Source organism: Saccopteryx bilineata, chromosome 4 (assembly GCF_036850765.1).
Source record: "Saccopteryx bilineata isolate mSacBil1 chromosome 4, mSacBil1_pri_phased_curated, whole genome shotgun sequence".
Classification (NCBI taxonomy): Eukaryota; Metazoa; Chordata; class Mammalia; order Chiroptera; family Emballonuridae; genus Saccopteryx; species Saccopteryx bilineata.
The window spans coordinates 69,189,633-69,209,612 of record NC_089493.1 but is presented as its reverse complement, the minus strand read 5'-3'; the positions used below and the strand labels follow the sequence as shown (position 1 = coordinate 69,209,612).

General features: G+C 45.6%; 1 protein-coding gene across 1 annotated transcript in view; it reads left to right on the top strand.

Moving 5' to 3' along the window:
* The window catches only part of GLDN (gliomedin), a 69,454-nt gene that overhangs the window by 38,462 nt on the left and 11,012 nt on the right, over positions 1-19,980 (top strand). The window contains exons 3-5 of the mRNA XM_066276679.1: positions 4,862-4,879; positions 5,255-5,362; positions 18,651-18,788. Coding sequence (XP_066132776.1) covers positions 4,862-4,879; positions 5,255-5,362; positions 18,651-18,788 — 264 coding nt within the window. The remainder of the gene's footprint in view (positions 1-4,861; positions 4,880-5,254; positions 5,363-18,650; positions 18,789-19,980) is intronic.

The window sequence follows — 19,980 nt, the reverse complement described above, 5'->3', positions numbered from 1 at the left end:
TCTGGTGACCTGAAGCTCCAAGCCGCTGCTTTGTGTGGCTCTGTCATTTCAACACCAGGCACCAAAGTTTCCCCAAGGAAAAGAGAGGACCAAAGGTGCTTTAAAAGGCCAGGCCTGGAAGTGTCTCACCACCTCCACTCCATGGATCCCACTGGCCAGAGCCCCACCCCCACACTGCCACAACCTAGCCTCCAGGAAGGCTGGGAACCGGTCTCTCTGCGGGTCCAGGAAGAAAGAGGACCCTGAAGCTGAGTCTGGTGAACACAAAGCTTGCTCCATCACAAGGGTCGCTTGCTGCGCGATTGGGTGGAGGGGTGGCAGCCAGGCCCCCGGAGGGTGGAGTTGAGAGACGGAATGCTGCCAGGAGCCCACACAGCTCCTCTCCCTGTCGCTCTGACTCTCTGGAGACACCCCGTCTCTCATCTCTGCTCTCTACTTCATTCTCTTCTCTGAAGACTGACCTTTTTTTTTTTTAACTGGACATGGCCACCCACAGACCTGTAGTTTATAAACTAGGCACATTATGGGTTAATTTTAGGTTTTAAGGAGAAAAGGAGAGTGGCTCAGCTGCTATCAGGCAATTAGCCAACTCTACTGGACTCTGCCCAGGAGTGTGGGTGGGGACGGTCAGAGCTACCTACCCACGTCATGTACGGGGCCCAGTGAAAAATGCAAATGCAGCCCTTGTTCAAAAGACAGGAGAAAGGCTTTTCTCCTTTCTTCCACGGTCTCACTCGCAACCTGCTGTAGCCGGGCTTATTTTGTTTGCACTTTAATGCCGTCCTCCCTGGTACATGTGTTACTTACCTAGTGAGTCAGATCCTCACAGGCATGGGGCTCCCCCTGTGACTCCAACATGCAGGGCGCCCCACCCAACCCCAGCCTTCCCTGCACCGGTCCCTGGGTCCCCAGTAGGATTGAAGGGGCAGCGGTCACTGCTGGGGCATGGAGCAGGGAGAACCCATCCACACCAGGGCAGAGGAGCAGGCAGAAAACCCATCCTGGGGAAGCAGCACCACATACAAACCAAAGCTCCAAGTCCCTGGAACATTTCATTGTCCCATTGGACTTCATTCACAAAACACAGATTCAAAGATAAAATTATTAAGAACTACTAGGTGGCAACCACAGAGCATTATACCCAGCCACAGGGCCCCTTCTGAGTGTGGGGCCCTGTCAACTGCTCTGGTGGCAGGAATGTTGCTATCCACAAGAATTCCTTTAGATCTGTAGCTCAAAAGATGAGAAGGGCCAGGAGCTGGAAAACACCCTGAGAAACTGCACTAAATGCCCAGCTGGCAGAGATACATCATGCGACATCTGACATTATTATAATGCCACATATATGGGGGCTCCTTCCAGGTGTGAGGAGCCCTTGGGCAGCGCAGTGGCATCCTGAGAAGACAGTGGGACAGAAGCTTGTCGTCAAGCTAGCACTCTGCTTCTGGCCTCTTTGGAGCTGTCTGGCTCCCCCTTTCTCTTCTGCAGTTCTCCTCTCCGGTAGCTTCAGGGCACGGAGGCTGCTGGATCTCCCCCCCCCCCAGGTCTCCAGATCATGTTCTCTCTCTCTCTCTCTCTCTTTCCTGGTGTCTCTTCTTCACCTGTCCCCCTGTCCCCACAGATAGGGTGTGTCCCCCACCCCTCTGCACTCTACAACTTAGCTGACCCAGGCAATTACCCTTTCCTCAAAACTAATAGCTAGCTCTCAACCTTTCTAGGGTCAGGGACTCCTTCAAGGATCTGACTGATTCTTTTCCTAGAAAATTTTCACATCAGGTGGTGGTGGGGAAGGGAACCCAGGATCATCTGCCTCCCAAACACCTGTCACGCTTGGTAAACATACAGGTTCATGAGCCTCTGTCTCCAAACTGAATTATTATAGAACCTCCAGAGGGGACCCAGGGTGCTGCATTGTAACACACATTCCAGGTGATTCTGTGGACTCAAAGCCACCATAGCCTTGGACCTTTTGTCAGGAAACCCTAATCTAAACACTTCATTATAGTGACACCCTTGGCCATGGCTAATGTGTCCTAAATATATACTACAGTTCCAGGCAGGACCTCTCTCCAATAGCCCTGCTGCATGGAAATGGGTATGAGACTGTCCTGGGAACTTTGAAGCCTATTATAGACAGTTGATTCTTTCTTGTTTACCTTTCTTTCCTTACCAACCTGCACGTCTGAATTTGGCTCCATATGCTGTCGAGAATGATGATTGATTGATCTCCCTGGACCTTTCAGTTAGCCTCACCACCTCCTTACCAATGTGTGTGTGCGCGCGCCATCTTGTGGTAAAGTCGTGTCACCACAGGCTACACTAATCCCACAAAATGTGGTGCCATTTTCAGCAAATCATTTTTGCCCAAAGACTAGATGCATTGAAAGCATGCCTTCAAACACGTGTTCTCTCAAAAGTCCCCATGAGAGCCTCCTTGCATGACTATCCTAGGTCTCCTTTGCCTCCTATGCGAGCAGACACAAAACCCTGCTCATTCTTCTGAAATATCTCTGGAATTTCTAGCTTTCTCTACAACTCTACAGCCACCAGCCACATTTACCCATAACCTTGCCTCTAATTTTAACTACAAAGACCTTCTGGGTATTTTCTCCCCATCCTTTTCCTTTCTCCTATCTCTCTCTCTTATCTTATTCCAAGTTCTCTTCGACTATCATCCACGGAGAAGATCTCAAGTACACTGACTTCACAGAGACCCCACCCCACGCCACTCCCATTTAGGAATATACTATAGCTTCCTACCGCCTCACAGATAAACGTAGCACCAAGTTCAGATATCTGCCCCACCAAGTACTTACTCTGCCTCATCCCCACACACCAACTTGGTTAGTCTTCCTTTCTCATCCTGACTCGTGCAAATTCCTGCCTCTGTCCCTTTGCTCCTCTGGTCCCCTTCATGGGATGTCTAACCCCCACTCCCGCAGCCGTCTCTGGCCCGTTGTTTCTTCAGGGCAAGGCTGACTCTCTCTGGAGGCCTTCTCAGGCAGCCGTGGGCCCAGACTGCCCCAGTACTCCTGTGGGGCATTGCTTCTCTGTAGCTCCCTCACATTTCATTGTGGTTTCAGTGTGTCTACCTTCCCCAGGTAAACGTAACAGACACGGGCCAAGATTTCTGCTTCTTAATAAATTTGGGTGTGCGTAGTAAGTGCTTAGTAAATGATGATTTTTCTGGAAGAGGCACAAGCTTGGATTTATGGAAAGACCTTTCCACTGCGATGGCACGTAGTCTGGAGAAACTGAAGGACCTTGTCTGCTCCTATTATAGCCTCATCAGCTTGCCTGAGTGCTCAAATGCAATGATTGATAGTACGACTCTATGGAAGCAAAATCTTTTTGTTAGATTATGTGTAAATGATTCATCTGACCCCACTCCTTAGATTTTCTGGGTAATTACACACTAAAAAAAGTAGTTGTTACCTGACCTGAGCCCTCAATTTTTCTCAGGCTGTTTCATGCAATGAGGCTAGTGTGTTCCAAAAGTTTATTTTTAAAGCACCTGGGTACAGGCAGACTGAGACCAGCAAAGGGTGCCAGCCCCGAGCTACCGGAGGGAGCATTAGATACAGGAGTGACTGCAGGTATTTGCTGACATGGGGTTGCCTGAACCTGGACTTACTCAGGTTAGCATATCATACCGGGGTCTGTCCCCTGACATGGGGTTGCCTGAACCTGGACTTACTCAGGTTAGCATATCATATCGGGGTCTGTCCCCTGGTCACTGACTTGAGGAGGAGGAGGAGGGGGATTCAGCTGCAGAAACACAAGTTCTTTCTGATGTAGCACAGGCCTAACCAGCATGATCCTATCTGGTGTCCTTGGTAAATTTTGAAGATAGCCAAGGTCAGGAATCTCCCAGGAACAGCTGTGTCCTGGTGTCCCCGGGCCTGTGGCTAGGCTTTCACAAACAACTACTGTGATGTAAACTCCCCTAATGGTCAGGTCCCTCCCCAATGTAAGCTTTCCCTGACATTCCTGCAAAGGTCAACTTTTTGCTACATTTCAAAGTAAAGGTCAGGAAGCCATTAAGAGAGAATAGCAAGCACATTAACTACAACCTCACAGTGGGGGCTGAGAATGTTGTTTTGAGCCCTAGTGGGAAGTTGGGTGAAGGAAATTTGAGTTTTAAAGGGGTTCTGGTGTGACCTGTGGTGGTGCAGTGGATAAAGCGTCGACCTGGAAATGCTGAGGTCTCCGGTTCAAAACCCTGGGCTTGCCTGGTCAAGGCACATATGGGAGTTGATGCTTCCAGCTCCTCCCCCCTTCTCTCTCTCTGTCTCTCCTCTCTCTCTCTCTCTCCCTCTCTTCTCTAAAATGAATAAATAAAAAAAAATTAATAAAAAAAAATGGGGTTCTGGAATTAAAGGAGCCCTGAACCTAGACCTAACAATAGAGACCTGGTGAACCTGCTCCTCTCAATTCCCCCGCATCTGCCTAGGGGCCACACTGACTGGGGGGAGCACTCGGAGCTGCCCCAGAACAGCTAGACCACGGCCTCAGAGACAGCACTGCCATCCGCTGATGCTGGCCTGCTCCAGGCTGCACTAATGCCTGCCTGTCATGTCACCCAACCTCATTTAATCAAGTTGATTGATTAGCCGATGACTGATTTCTGAATCAATAAAATTACTCTTGGTCCACTGAAACTTAAACAGCAGTGGTTTTGGTTAGCAAGTGGGTCTGTGTGGAACTGACTTTAATCTCTTGGACAACTATACTGATTTCTAAACAAAAGGCATGGGGTGGTTCCTTGCCAGCACATTTTAAGATGGGAAGGTGTTTTTTGGGTATGACTTTACTTTCTTCTACCTATAGTTTATCATGTAAATTTCTTTTTCTATTGTAGGACCACCTGGCCCCCCAGGTAAGAGCCCATGGATTTTCCCAGTTCGGGGGGCGGGGGGGCGCGGGTGGCTAACTCCCCAGCATCACTCAGAAAGGATTGAGGTGGGGAAGGGAGAAGAGTCTAGAGGCAACCCGGACCATCACTGTGTCCCCTCCTCTCTGCCCCAACGGTGAGCTCTCCCGCCCCTCCCACTTAGAAAGCCGCCATCACCATTCCCCACCTGCCATTGTTTCAGGCCAAAGCAGCAAAAGTAGAGAAAGAAGGGAAGAAGCAGGAAAGGATCTGGAGAAGGTGTTGCTGCCTGCCCAGTTTGACTAGCTAAAGGAAATCTTAACTTCAATGAAGAGAGGTGTTTTTCTTTTTAACGTTCCTGTTTCCCGTGTTTTGACGCAGGACCTCCAGGAGTCGGTGGGTTACCAGGACAGAATGGATCAGATGGGCAGCCTGGTCCCCCGGGCCCAAAAGGCGAAAAAGGAGCAACTGGAAAAAGAGGAAAAATGGGTATTTTGGCAACTCTTTCATTATTTTCCTTGTTACTTGTCTCTGTTGCTGTATTTCGAATGGGCTAATGTGCATGCTGTGGTTACTCTTGCCTGGAAGATGCTGTGTTTGGGGCGCCAAGGGCATTCTTTTTGGTACTGCGTTTAGCTCCCACTCCAGACGCAGTCTCCCTGGGAACTGACTGCTCTGACACAGACTGACAGACGGAAGGGGCGGGAGCCGGAGCCCAGGGGCGAGGCTGTGTGTGCCACGCCCCAAGTTCTTTCAAGGGTCAGTTCTGGCTTTGCCCTCTCACTGCCTTCTCCTGCTCAGAAACTGATTGAAAATCAGTTGAGCGATATCAGCTCCCGGGTTTTCCTGGCTAGAGGAATAGCTGGAATGATTTCGATGGAGTGGCAGCTTCCAGACATCCCTGAGGCCGGCCCCGGGGTTGCAGAGTCGCCTGTCCAGGGGTCACAGGGTGATTACAAAGATGGGGGTGGCATCCTCAAGAGACTGCCTCTGCCCTGCTGGGAACAGCAGCACTGCCATCACCCGGGCAGAGGCCCAGAAGCACCAAGGCATCAGACGTGTCCAGGGATCAGTGAAAAGCAGGCAGGGGCTTGCATAGCGCAGGTAGGAGGCTGGGTGATGGGCTGGGGCGAGTTCTTCTACAGGGCTCTGAGCGCCAGTCCTGGGAGCCATGAAGAAGGCCCGGGCAGACTCACTGGAGAAAGCTGGCACGTGGCATGGTGAGAGCTGGAGGGCAGGGGGTAGAGACTGCTCAGGAGGCTCCAGGAAGGCCTGGCTCTCTGCCACTGTGCAGGGTGGAGGCTCCATCACACCTTCTTGTTTATTTTCAACCTCTTGGCTCTGCTACTCCAACTCACCTGAACAGGCCCTGGGCTAGAAGAACTTCCAGGAAATTCTTCTAGACAGCGCAGTAACCCCTGCTAGCACCTCAGCTCTTATTCCCATAGCAGTGTAAGTGAGAGCTAATGTAGAAGGAGAAAATCATCAAGGGGATCTGCCATTTAGCAAAACCTACATGCTCACATTCCCAGGAGGCCACTTCTGTGAAAATGGATAACATGGTCCAAGTCAGCTCAGTCCTCAGAAGGCCAGCAATTACAGCCAGAATTACAGAGCAAGAATGGATCGTATGTGTTGGATAATAATTATAATTATAAATGAACGTCAGTGTTGAATAATGATGCCAGTCAATGTGCAGACATTTGGTTTATCCCAAGATAGCCCCAGAAATATGACCCAGTCCTAAGGACTCAGCAGTATTCGAGGGGCAGCTGTGAGGGAAGGGAGTCCCTGTGTTAGCATTTGGAGTAGGGCGGGTGAGAAAGGCGTGGTCCCCCCTCAAGGGTTGAGATAAATCTCTGGCTTTGTAGGGGTGTGTTTCAGCCAGCAGCCCACCCCCAACTGAGGGCAGGAAAGAAGAAGTTCATTCATTCAGGTAACACATATTTACTGGCAGGTACTGTTCTAGATGTTGGAGATCCAGAAATGGAAAAGCTGACAAAAATCCCTGCCTCATAAAGCTTCCGTTCTAATCTGGGAAGATGAACAATGAACAAAATAAATAAGTAGAATATATTGTCTGTTACATGGTGCTAAGTGCTAAAGAGAACAAATACAGCCAAGAGAGGGAGTGGGGAGTCTGTAAGAGGTAGGGTCTGACTGAGCAGTGGGTGAGAGTGGGGTTCCCCGGGGACCTGGGGAGGGGGTTCCAGCTGAGCGTGGGAGTCCGGCTTGTCCGCAGAGTCTGAAAAGTCGCAAGGAGGCCAGGGTGGCTGGACAGAGAGGATGAGAGATAACTGTGGCCAAGTGAAGACCAGAGAGGCAACAGGCCAAGTCTGTTTGGCCCTGGGCATTTGAAGAACTGTGGTTTCCTTCAAAAGGGGAGGATTTATAGCCGAGCAGAGACCGGCCTGCCACGTTGCTGACACTATTGCCCTGGAGGCTGCGCTGAAGGACGCTGGGGACAGAAGGAAGGAGGCTGCAGGACAGAAGGAAGGAGGCTGGGGACAGAAGGAAGGAGGCTGCAGGACAGAAGGAAGGAGGCTGGGGACAGAAGGAAGGAGGCTTGCGGGCCAGGGTGAGGGGCAGCAGCAGCTGGGTGAGAAGGTGCTGGATTCTCTTTCTCTGTGGAGGCTGACCAGGTCCTCCATGCCAGGGGCTCCCATAGAAATACAGACCTGCCCAGTGAGAGGCCTGCCTGGATCAGCTATGTTAGAAATTAGAACAAGAAGTTTCCACCAAGGTTGAGGTGAGAACTTGAGCTGCCAAGGGCCCAGCAGGGGGTCCTTACCCTAGGCCAGGGGAAGGGGAACTTAACCACCCTTCTAGGTGATAGACAAATGCTATCTCGAAGAGCCCGGCCCTATGGAAAGAGGTTGTTGAAAAGTTTGCTCAGCTCTGGGTCAGCTCAGACTCCTACCTCAGACTGTCAGACTCCAGAGCAAGGGCTGTGCTGTCCCCAGTTACCCTGCTAATGGCCTCAGGGCTGTGCTTTTCTTCCCTGCTCCCTACCTGAGCCCTAGAATGAATGTCCATCCTATCCAGCAATCCGCTTTCTTGCAGGGGGACCAGCACTGGCCGAACCACAGAGGGAAATGTCTTTATTCTGAGAGCAGTGAGAAAGAAGCCTTGGAGGGATTTCAAATAGGAGAGAGTGACAGGATCAGAGCTGTGTCCCTATATAAAATTTCACTGCAGTGGCCGCGTGAGAGCACACTGAAATGAGCACACTGAAATGAGCACGGGAGACAAGTGAGAAAGGAGGCCGGGAGGCAGGCGGGAGCCTCTCAGGTGCAGGCAGAAGGGTGGCTAATAGGGGTCTGGAGAGGGAAATGGGGGTGACATCAGCGGTCCGTGATGGTAGGTGGAGATACAGAGGAAGGAGGAAAGAGGCACCCAGACAGACTCAGAGGACTCTGCCCGGCCTGACTGCTCTTCCCTAAGGTGGGAGCCCTGCACGGACTTGGGTTCAGGAGAACCAGGAGCTCAGCACAGGATGTGCTGATATTGAGACATGGCGGGAGGAGATGTCAGGGCGCCTGGGGGGTGCGGGTCTGCAGTCAGAGGAGACCGTGGGGCTAGGACTCTACATCAGGGAGGATCAGAAAGCACAGGCACACGGGCATGGGTGCAGGGAGAGCCTGGGCGGAGCCCTGCGGAGCAACAGCGTCTAGTGGCCTGGGTAAGAAGCCTACAGAGGAGGCTGAGGACAGCACTGAGCAGGAGAGGGTGGGTCAGCAAACATTCAGAATACTACTGGGGAAGCAAAACAGGTGCAGCCCCTATTCTGAAACTTTCCACTTGATTGTTAACAGTCAACAATCTGATACATCTGTAATCACAATATGAGATACACATTTGGAGAAAAGGACAGAGTGTTTTGAGATAGTCTGATGAAATAAGAGTTTCAGAGCTCTAGCCTAACGGTCATTTCCAGGAGCTTGAATTTCCAAAGATAACCCTCAGTGTCTGACCTTAGTAATGCAGAGCACGATGGAGGACTAACATGGAGCCCAAGCTTGATGGCTTGGTTTGAGTTCTGGCTCTTCGACTTAGCCGTGTGCCCTTGGGCAAGTTACTTAACCACTCTGTGCCCTGGCTTCCCCATTGGTATAATAGGGACAATAATAGTTGCCAACTCATAGCATTGTTAGGAAGATTGAGTTAACATGTATATTAATATAATATAATAAGTATAATATAATATAATATAATATAATATAATATAATATAATATAATATAATATAATATAATATATATAATATAATATATATGGCACTTGGAATAGAGCTTGACACATAGTAAGGGTTATATATTAAGCTAACTGTTGTTTCCAAAATTGGGGAAGGAGAAACTTGATTTTAGATCAACAGAAAGGAAAATACTGACTTAGATTTGGAGAGAAGGGTTGAACCTAAAAGAAACTTAAATGTCATTTTGCAACTAGCACCTTCTATTTAGTTTGACATTCTGTTGCCTCAAAACCAAACATTTTATTTCTCCATCTGTTTCACTTTCTCACTTAAGAGTTAATGTTATATAAAAACAGAAACAAACACCCTGCTCCTTATTCATCCCAGTCTTGGGACTGGGTGTTGTCAACACCCTGCAGTCCCCTTCTCTACCCTCCGTCTGTGACAGATGGTCCTGCCAAAAATATAGCATCCTCCCTCACCCCCTGCTGTGAAGATGTTGGAGTTGACCCCTGCAACATCACACAACCCCCAGCTCTAAAGCTGGTAAGATGGTTGTTTTGAGTGGGCGCCACGGGGGAAGGAAAATAGCAGAGCCGCTTCTAGTGCACAAGTTCGGCAAGCAGAAATCTGGCCTTTCTTCTCTGGCAGAATGTGCTGACTCGAAGCCTTCCAGGAGTCATGGGACAAATGATACCAGAGTCCAGGCGACATCGTGTGATAATGTGACTGAGTACAACTGAGTTGGGTGGAGTAGAAAGTGCCACACACGGGTCCTCTGATGGTGAACATGATTAGGAAGCAGTGTGCTCTGACACCAGTGCATGGCCAGTTCATGGCCAAGGAGATTTTTATCAACAGACACAAAGGGAAACTTGTCAGAGGCAATAGTCACGAGAGGGAAAAGACAAAATATTTTCTCCATAGACAAAATGTTCCCCACCCTTTCTTTTTAAAATATTTTATTGGATTTATTGGGGTGACATTGGTTAAATAAAATTATATAGGTTTCAGGTGTGTAATGCTATAATACATCATCTGTATATTGTATTGTGTGCTCACTGCCCAAAGTCAAGGTTCCTTCTGTCACCATTTATCCCCCCTCTCCCCCCTCTGCCTCTCCTACCCCACTGGAACCTCTTGCAGTCATCATATTGTGGTCTGTGTCTATGAGATTTTTGTTTGTTTGTTTTTTGCTTTATCCCTTCAACTTTTTTACCCAATCCCTCAGCCCTACTTCCCTATGACAGCTGTCAGTCTGTTCTCTGTATCTATGAGTCCATTCCTGTTTTGTTTGTTACTTTATTTTGTTCATTAGATTCCACTTATGACTGAAATCATATGGTACTTGTCTTTCTTCGATTGGCTTATTTCAGTTAGCATAATAATCTCCAGGTCTATCCATGATGTCACAAAAGGTAAGATTTCCTTCTCTATTATTTTGAACCAGTGTTTTGGGTTTCTTCAGATATATTCCCAGAAGTAGGATCACTGGGTCATAAGGCTGTTTCATTTTTAATTTTTTGAGGAAACTCCATCCTACTTTCCACAGTGGCTGCACCAGTCTGCATTCCCACAAACATTGCACAAGGGTCCTCTTTTCTTATATCTACACAGCACTTGTTGGTTGATTTATTGATCATAGCCATTTTGACAGGTGTAAGGTGATATTTCATCGTGGTTTTCATTTGCATTTCTCTAATGATTAGTGACATTGCACAACTTTTGTATTCTGTTGGCCATCTGTACATCCTTTTTGGAGAAGTGTCTATTCAGATCCTTTGCCCATTTTTTAATTGGATTGTTTGTTTCATTGGTGTTGAGCTGTATAAGTTCTTATAGATTTTGGATATTAACCACTTATCAGATGTTTCATTGGCGAATATGTTCTCCTATTCAGTGGGTTGTCTTTCATTTTGTTGGTTTCCTTTGCTGTGTAAAAACTTTTTAGTTTGATGTAGTCCCATTTGTTTAGTTTTTCTGTTGTTTCACTTGCTTGAGGTGATACATCAAAAAAATATTATTACAAGAAATGTTTGAGATTTTACTGACTATGTTTTCTTCTAGGATTTTTTTATTTTGAATCTTACATTTAAGTCTGTAATCCATTTTGAGTTTATTCTTGTGTATGGTGCAAGAAGGTGGTCTAGTTTTATTTTCCTTATATGTATCTGTCCAATTTTCCCAACACCATTTATTGAATGGACTATCTTTATTCCATTGTATGTTCTTACCTTCTTTGTTGAATAGTTATTGACCATAATGGCATGGGTTTATTTCTGGGCTCTTTATTCTGTCCCATTGATCTATATGTCTGTTGTTATGCCAGTACCATGCTGCTTTGATTACTATGGCCTTGTAGTATAGTTTGATATCATGTAGCATGGTTCTGTCTACTTTGTTTTTCTTTCTCAAGATTGCTGTGGCTATTTGGGGTCTTTTGCAGTTCCATATAAATTTTTGGAATATTTGTTCTAGTTCTGAGAAATATGCCATTAGTATCTTGATAGGAATTGTGTTGAATCTATAAATTGTTTTGGGTAATGTGGACATTTTAATTCTTCCTATCCATGAACATAGTATTATACTTCCACTTAGTTTTATCTTTTTCCATTTTGTTCTTTAGTGTCATATAATTTTTCTGAGTTCAGGTCTTTTACATCTTTGGTTAAATTTATTTCTCAGATTCTGTTTTGTTTTGGTTTTTGATGCAGTTGTAAATGGGATTGTCTTCTTAGTTTCCCTTTGTGATAGTTCATTATGGGTGTATAACAATGCAACTGATTTCTGGGTATTTATTTTGTATCCTGCTACTTTAGCAAATTTATTTATCAGTTCTAGTAGTTTTTTTGGTGGAGTCTTTAGAGTTCTCTATATATAATATTATGTCTTCTGCAAATAATGACAGTTTTTCACTTCCTTTCCAATTTGGATGCCTTCTATTCTTCTTGTTTGATTGCTGTGGCTAGGACTTCTAGTACTTTGTTGAATAAGAGTGGTGAAAGTGCCCTGGCCGGTTGGCTCAGCGGTAGAGCGTTGGCCTAGCGTGCGGAGGACCCGAGTTCGATTCCCAGCCAGGGCACACAGGAGAAGCGCCCATTTGCTTCTCCACCCCTCCGCCGCGCTTTCCTCTCTGTCTCTCTCTTCCCCTCCCGCAGCCAAGGCTCCATTGGAGCAAAGATGGCCCGGGCGCTGGGGATGGCTCTGTGGCCTCTGCCTCAGGCGCTAGAGTGGCTCTGGTCGCAACATGGCGACGCCCAGGATGGGCAGAGCATCGCCCCCTGGTGGGCAGAGCGTCGCCCCCTGGTGGGCGTGCCGGGTGGATCCCGGTCGGGCGCATGCGGGAGTCTGTCTGACTGTCTCTCCCTGTTTCCAGCTTCAGAAAAATGGAAAAAGAAAAAAAAAAAAAAAAAAGAGTGGTGAAAGTGGACATCTCTGCCTTGTTCCTAATCTTAGGGGATGCTTATAGGTTTTGCCCATTGAGTACGATGTTGGCTGTGGGTTTGTCATATATGGCCTCCCATTTTGCTAAAAATTTCTATCATAAATGGGTGCTTGACTTAATCAAATGCTTTTTCTGCATTTATTGATATAACCATGTGGTTTTATTCTTCCTTTTGTTTATATGGTGTATCATGTTAATTGATTTGTGGTTATTGTACCAACCATGCATTCCTGGAATAAATTCTACTTAATCATGGCATATAATCCTTTTAATGTATTGCTAGATCTGGTTTGCTAATACTTTGTTGAGGATTTTAGCATCTATGTTCATCAGGGATATTGGCCTATAATTTTCTTACTTTGTAAAGTCTTTATCTGATTTTGGAATTAGGGTAGTTCTGACCTCATAAAATGAGCTTGGGAGTCTTCCTTCCTGAATTTTTTGGAAAAGTCTAAGAAGGGTGAGTATTAGTTCTCCTTTGAATGTTTGACAAAATTTCCCTGAGGAGCCATCTGGTCCAGTACTTTTATTTGTTGGAAGTTTTTTGATTACTGCTTCTATTTCATTAGTTGTATCTGTGTACTATGATTTTCTGATTCTTCCTGATTCAGTTTTGGAAAACTGTATGTTTCTAGGAATTTATCCATTTCTTCCAGATTATCTAATTTGTTGATATATCATTGTTTGTAATATTATTTTATAATCCTTAGTTTTTCTTTGGTGTCAGTTGTCACTTCTCTTTTGTTTTTTATTTTATTTATTTGGGTATTATCCTTTTTTCTTGATGAGCCTGGTTAAAGGTTTGTCAATTTTGTTTATCTTTTCAAAGAATCAACTCTTTGTTTCATTTATCTTTTCTATTTATTTTTAGACTCTGTTCTTAAATTTTTGCTCTGATCATTATTATTTTCTTCTACTCACTTTGGGCTTTGCTTGTTGTTCTTTCTCTTGTTCCCTTAAGTGTAAAGTTAGATTGTTTATTTGATATTTTTCTTGTTTCTTGAGATAGGCCTGTAATGCTATGAATTTCTCTCTTAGGATTTCTTTCCCTGTGTCCCATAGACTGTGGGTTGTTGTGTTCTCATTTGCATTTGTTTCAAGGTATCTTTTGATTTCTTCTTTGATCTCATTATTAACCCATTCATTGTTTAGTAACACATTATTTAGCCTCTAGGTCTTAGTGTGTTTTTCAGTTTGTTTGTTTTTTTCTTGTGATTATTTTCTAGGTTCTTTTTATTATGGTCAGAGAAGATACTTGATATAATTTCAATCTTATTAAATTTATTGAGACTTGTTTTGTGTCCCAACATGTGGTCTATCCTAGAAAATGTACCATGTGCACTTGAAAAGAATGTATATTCTGCTGCTTTGAGGTGAAATGCTGAAGATAACAAATTCAGCTGACTCCGTGTCATTTAAGGCAACTGTTTTCTTGTTGATTTCTGTCTGGAAAATCTAGCCATTGATGTGAATGGGGTGTTAAAATCCCTTACAATGATTATATTGCTGTTCATCTTTCCCCATTATGTCAATCAAGATTTGTTTTATATATTTAGGTGCTCCAATGTTGGGTGCAGAAATGTTTACAAGGGTTATATTCTCCTGTTTGACTGATCCTTTTATCATTATATAGTGTCCTTCTTTGTCTCTTACTATAGCCCTTGTTTTAAAATGTATTTTGGCCTGGCCTGTGGTGACACAGTGAATAGAGCATCAACCTGGAATGCTGAGGGCTTGCCTGGTCAATGCACATGCAACAAGCAAGCAATGAACAACTAAAGTGAAGTGACTATGAGTCAATACTTCTTGCTCCCCACCCCCTTGTAAAATCAATTTTTAAAAATGCATTTTGTCAAATATAGGTATTGCTACCCCAGGTTTTTGTTTTATCTTTCCATTTTCATGTGTGTGAAATATCTTTTTCTATCCTTTTACTTTTCATCTGTGTGTATCTTTCATTCTTAGGTGAGTCTCTTATGAGTCTTGTTTTTTATTTCTTTTTCCTTAAGTGAAAAGTGGGGAGGCAAAGAGACAGACTCCTGCATGTGCTCCAACCGGAATCCACCTGGCAAACCCCCTATGGGGTGATGCTCTGCCCATCTGAGGCTGTTGTTTTGTTGCTCAGCAACCAAGCTATTTTAGCACCAGAGGCGAGGCCATGGAGCCATCCTCAGCACCCAGGACCAACTTGCTCCAACCAAGCCATGGCTTCAGGAGGGGAAGAGAGAGAGCAAAGCGAGGGGAAGGGATAGAGAAGCAGATGGTCATTTATCCTATGTGCCCTGACCGGGAATCAAACCCAGGACATCCACACACTGGACCAATGCTCTACCATTGAGCCAACTGGCCAGGGTGAATCTTGTTTTCTTATCCATTCAGCTATCCTATGTCTTTTCATTGGAGCATTTAAGCCATTTACATTTAAAGTGACTATTGATAGGTATGTATTTATAACTATGTTCCACTGTTCTTTTCTTCTTCTTCTTCTTTTTCTACTTAAAGAAGATACTTTACACTTCTTGTAATACTGGTTTGGTGGTAATGCACTCCTTTGGTTTTTTCTTGTCTTGGAAACTCTTTATTTATTCTTCAAGTCTAAATTATATCCTTGCTGGGTAAAGTAGTTTTGGTTGTAGGGCCTTGCTTTCATCACTTTGAATATTTCATGCCAGTCCCTTTAGGCCTAAAATGTTTCTGTTGAGAAATCAGCTGACAGTCTTAAGGGATTTTTCTTGTGGGTAACTACCTGTCTTTCCCTTGCTGCTTTTAAAATTCTCTCTTTGTCTTTAACCTTTGATATTTTAATTATGATGTGTCTAGGTGTGGGTCTTGTTGGATTCATCTTGTTTGGGACTCTGTGCTTCTTATACTTCTGTGTCTTTTTCCTACACCATATTAAAGGAGTTTTTTGTTTTGTTTTGTTTGTTTTTTGAGGGAGAGTGAGAGAGAGAGAAGAGGAAGGGAGATAGATGAGAAGTGTCAACTTGTAGTTGCATCACTTTAATTGTTGATTGATTGCTTCTCATATGTGTCTTGACCAGGGGGCTCCAGCTGAGCCAGTGACCCCTTGCACAAGCTAGTGACCTTGAGCTCAAGCCAGCAACCTTGAGCTTAAAACCAGTGACCTTTGGGCTCAACCCAGCAACCATAGGATCATGTTGATGATCTCACACTCAAGCTGGCAATCCTCTGCTCAAGCAGCAACCTCAGGGTTAAAACCTGGGTCCTCAGCATCCCCAGTCAACATTCTATCCACTGTGTCACCACTGGTCAGGCTAAGAAAGTTTATTGTCATTATTTTTTCAAATACATTCTTGGTCCTTTACTCTCTCTCTTTTCCTTCTGCTACCTCTATGATGCAGCTGTTGTTATGCTTCATGTTGTCCCAAAGGTCCTTTAAACTATCCTCATTTAAAAAAATCTTTTTTTCCTTTGGCTGCTCTGATTGGGTGTTTTCTACTATCTTGTTTTCCAAGTCACTTATTTGATCTGCTGCTTCATTCAACCTACTGTTTATTCCTTCTAGTGAAGTCTTCATTTCAGATATTGTATTCTTCATTTTTTACTGTTTTTTTCTTCTGGTTTCTATGTGGGGTTTTTTGTACTTGCTATCCCTCTCACTTTTCTTTTTTTAGAGAAAAAGACATAAAGAGATAAAAAAGCATCCACTCATGGTTGTGTCACTTTAGTTGTTCATTGCTTGCTTCTCATACATGCCTTTACTGGGAAGGGGTGGGACCTCAAGCTGAACCAGTGACCCTTTGCCCAAGCCAGTGACCTTGGGCACAAGCCAGTGGCCTTGAGATTATTTTGATGATCCCACTCTCAAGCTGGTGTCCTCACTCAAGCTGGCGAGCCTGCATTCAAGCCAGATGAACCCATGCTCCTGCTGGCAACCTCAGCATACCTGGTTGATACTCTATCCACTGTGCCACCACCAGTCAGGCACTTGCTATCTCTTTCTTGAAGTTCTTATTAAGTTTCTTGTACATCTTTATAACCATTTTTTAAAATTCCATATCTAGTAGATTGCTTGCCTATTTAACTTAGCTCTAGTTCTGAGGATTTCCCCTTCTTTCATTTGGGGCACATTTATTTGTCTCCCCATTTTGGCTGCCTCTTTGTGTTTGTTTCTATGTACTGGGTAGGTCTGCTATGACTCCCAGTCCTGTTAGGGTGGCCTTGTGTAGTAGGTGTTCTGTGGGACCTAGAGCTTAGTGTCCACGATCACCTGAGCTTTGCGATCCAGAAATGTCCCTTGTGCCTCCACTCTTTCTTAACAAAAGCTTAAAAATAATCATGCATGCCCAGATAAGTATCAAAATACACCTTTAAGCTAAGATCTTTAATATCCTTAGCTTTAAACGCCCGCCCCTGTGGGGGCTGCCTTACAACAGCTGCATTACAGTATGAACAATTTCCTGCTTCACACATGGCCTTTATGAAAAAGAAAATAAAAGGCTTATGAGGAAGGAATAAAAGAGAAGAAGGGAAAATAGAATGACGATGCAGAAAGGCTTTTTGTGACTAGAATAAATGCCTGAAAAAGAAAACCCTGAAGTAATAGCAGATATCATTTCCCTGAGCTTTGCTAAATCTTGGCGTGTGAAACCTTTAGAAGGTATCAAGTATAATTGCTGCATTGTGCCTGCTGGACTCTATGGCAACAGACTTGTCTTTTGTGTCCTGCAGATAATGTACCAAATTGCCTATTTAAAATACTGACAAAAGAACTTCTCGTGTAAAAGGTTCCTGATTAAGGACTCCCTTAAGTGAGCAAGCCACTTTCCAGCAAGATGTCCTGATGACCTGAGCAGGGATGACCCAGACTGATGGGTTTCCAGTGCTGTTTTGAGAGATGTGTAATGAGCCGTGACCCACTGAAGAGGCGTGATTTGCCCCATGTTACTGAATCCATGGCAGAGCAAATGCTGACAATGGGGGTGGCGGCTCCCACTCCTCATCCTCTTCTATTGTGTCACAGCCCCCCCTTCAGTGCATGACACCCGCCTCGGATCTCCACTGGCGGGGAACCCAAACCTCTGAGTCCCAGTTACAGCTGACCTTCAGGGTTTTCACTGAGAATTTTTTTTTCCTCGTGGTTGGGTGAAATCTAGCAAATATGTTTTTGTTCACTTCATTTTCTAATAGTGATCAACATCTTACGGTTCCTTGGGGGGGATGATGTTTTTTTCATACACAGCTACTTCCTGCCTCATACGTGTCTCACAAATTCTAGCCACCTCTGTGTCCCCAAACGCTTGATTTTGTTTCTTCACCATAGCAACATCACCAGGCTCTGTCTGGGATGCCCTTCCCTGTGCTGCTGTCGGGAAACTGCCCACCAGCAGTAAGCTGCTTTCTTTCTCCCAAGGACCACAGCGCAGTGCTGAGACGGGTCACGCCACACACCTCACCTGCCCCTTGCTGTGTGCCGCAGCCTCGGGGCTGCAGTGCCTGCAGTGCCTGTAGTAGTGGCTCCCTGGGAGCAGCGGCAGAAATCTCACCCACCGCAGTGTGTTCACACTGTAACCATTCATCTTAATGCCTGTCCTGAAGCAGCCTTACTTGTTTTGCTACTTTGAGTAAAAGCATTTTGCATGGGAATGCCACGGAAAGGGGCATTAGTGATGGGATCGAAAGGTCTTTGCTGCTCGCTTAGCAGCATCAGCGATAACCACGGTAGGCCTTAGTTCCCATGTCTGAAAATGACAATAAGGGTAAGTGCTCAGCCTCTACTCCGGTGTGTTATGAGGATCAACCAAAGAATGGGGCGGGCAACCCCCACTGTTACAGCACTGAGACACACGCCGCCCCACAGTGCTCCAGCCAGCCTGGGCGGCTGGATCAGACTTCTGATCAGGCCTTGCCTTCTCTCTACTCTTCCTGCAACTGTCCCTCCTGTGAGTCAGTCCTCTCTTCAGCCTTTTGCTCCAATCAAATGCCTAAAAATATTCTATCAGAGCCACCTGGAAATACTATTCTTTAGTGATGGCCACACCGCTGTCCTAAAATGGTTAGATGTGTGGGTGTTTAGTTTTTGAAGCTGCTTCACATTTAGAGTACACAGTATGCTATCACAAAGTAGTGTGTCAGAGTTTCCTGCCTACGGGCTAATATGTCATTGTTTTTTCTCAGGTCCACCTGGAGCCACGGGAATCCCAGGGGAAAAGGGAGACCCTGGTGAACTGGGTTTGACTGGCAATGAGGGCCCGGCAGGGCAGAAGGGTGAAAAGGGGGACAAGGGGGACGTGTCCAATGATGTGCTCCTCACAGGTAAGAGGCAGGTGCTTGGGCCATCTCCCAGGGTAGACAGGCCCAGCGAGCTGCCCGGGTGAATGCGGGGGCTGCTCTGCGCCCTCCCCCCCCCCCCCGGCCCTCCCCGCACACGCCTCAGGTGGCCACCTTGTTCTGCAGCACGTTTTAGAGTTCTGTGCTTTTGGAAAGGGGAAGACTGCGTGCTCTCCCCTTGTTGGCAAGGTCAAATCTGGGATCTAAGCAGAAGTAGGTTCAATCATTCAGGTCTAAACATTGTGGTTGGATTGAATTCGGATGAGGGAAGCTTCTTTTTTCCAAATATCTATTAAATCCAGCACAGTCCAGAATAATACGTGTCAGCAAGCAATGTAAGATGCCTCAGAGGACAACTGAGAGAAAGCACAGGCATTCTCTTAGCAGGTGAGACAGGGCCATCCTTGGGCCCTTGTCCCAAGCCTTTGACATAGAGAATTAGGGCAAACATGGTTGCTGATCTTCTTTTCCCAGTTTTCAGCCCAGACTAAAAGCAGATAGTTGGTGTCTGTGGGGGAGGAGGTGAGCCACAGAAAGACAATCTTGTAGTGGAAAGAGTAGGTGACAGCTGATGGTCATGGAGGAGGATGAGGCAGAAGAATTTTAAAAGCACCACACTTGGGACACTATTTATATCATAAAAATGTAACTATCCTATAATGTATTTAATGTATTCAGTAAATAGCTGTTGAATATCAGAAGGCAGCATATATGAATTGGGGACTTTGCTAAAAGCTGAGACTATGAATATGAAAATAAGTGAGACATGACATCTGTCCTCAAAAAGCTAAGATGATAGATGTTCAGAATAATGACCCTGAATCCACTGAAAATTTACTGAGCACCTGCTACTTGCCAGACACTGTGCTGAGACCAAAAGCATCAAGGAAAGATCAAATTATAGTAAGCATGTTGTGTTTCATCAACAGGGAGGATACTATGCAAAATGCATGAAATTTAAGAAGTATTTTGACGGAGTAATAGATATGCATATACTTTTAAAATATAAGATCATGTGGCCCTGGCCGGTTGGCTCAGCGGTAGAGCGTCGGCCTAGCGTGCGGAGGACCCGGGTTCGATTCCCGGCCAGGGCACACAGGAGAGGCGCCCATTTGCTTCTCCACCCCTCCGCCGCGCTTTCCTCTCTGTCTCTCTCTTCCCCTCCCGCAGCCAAGGC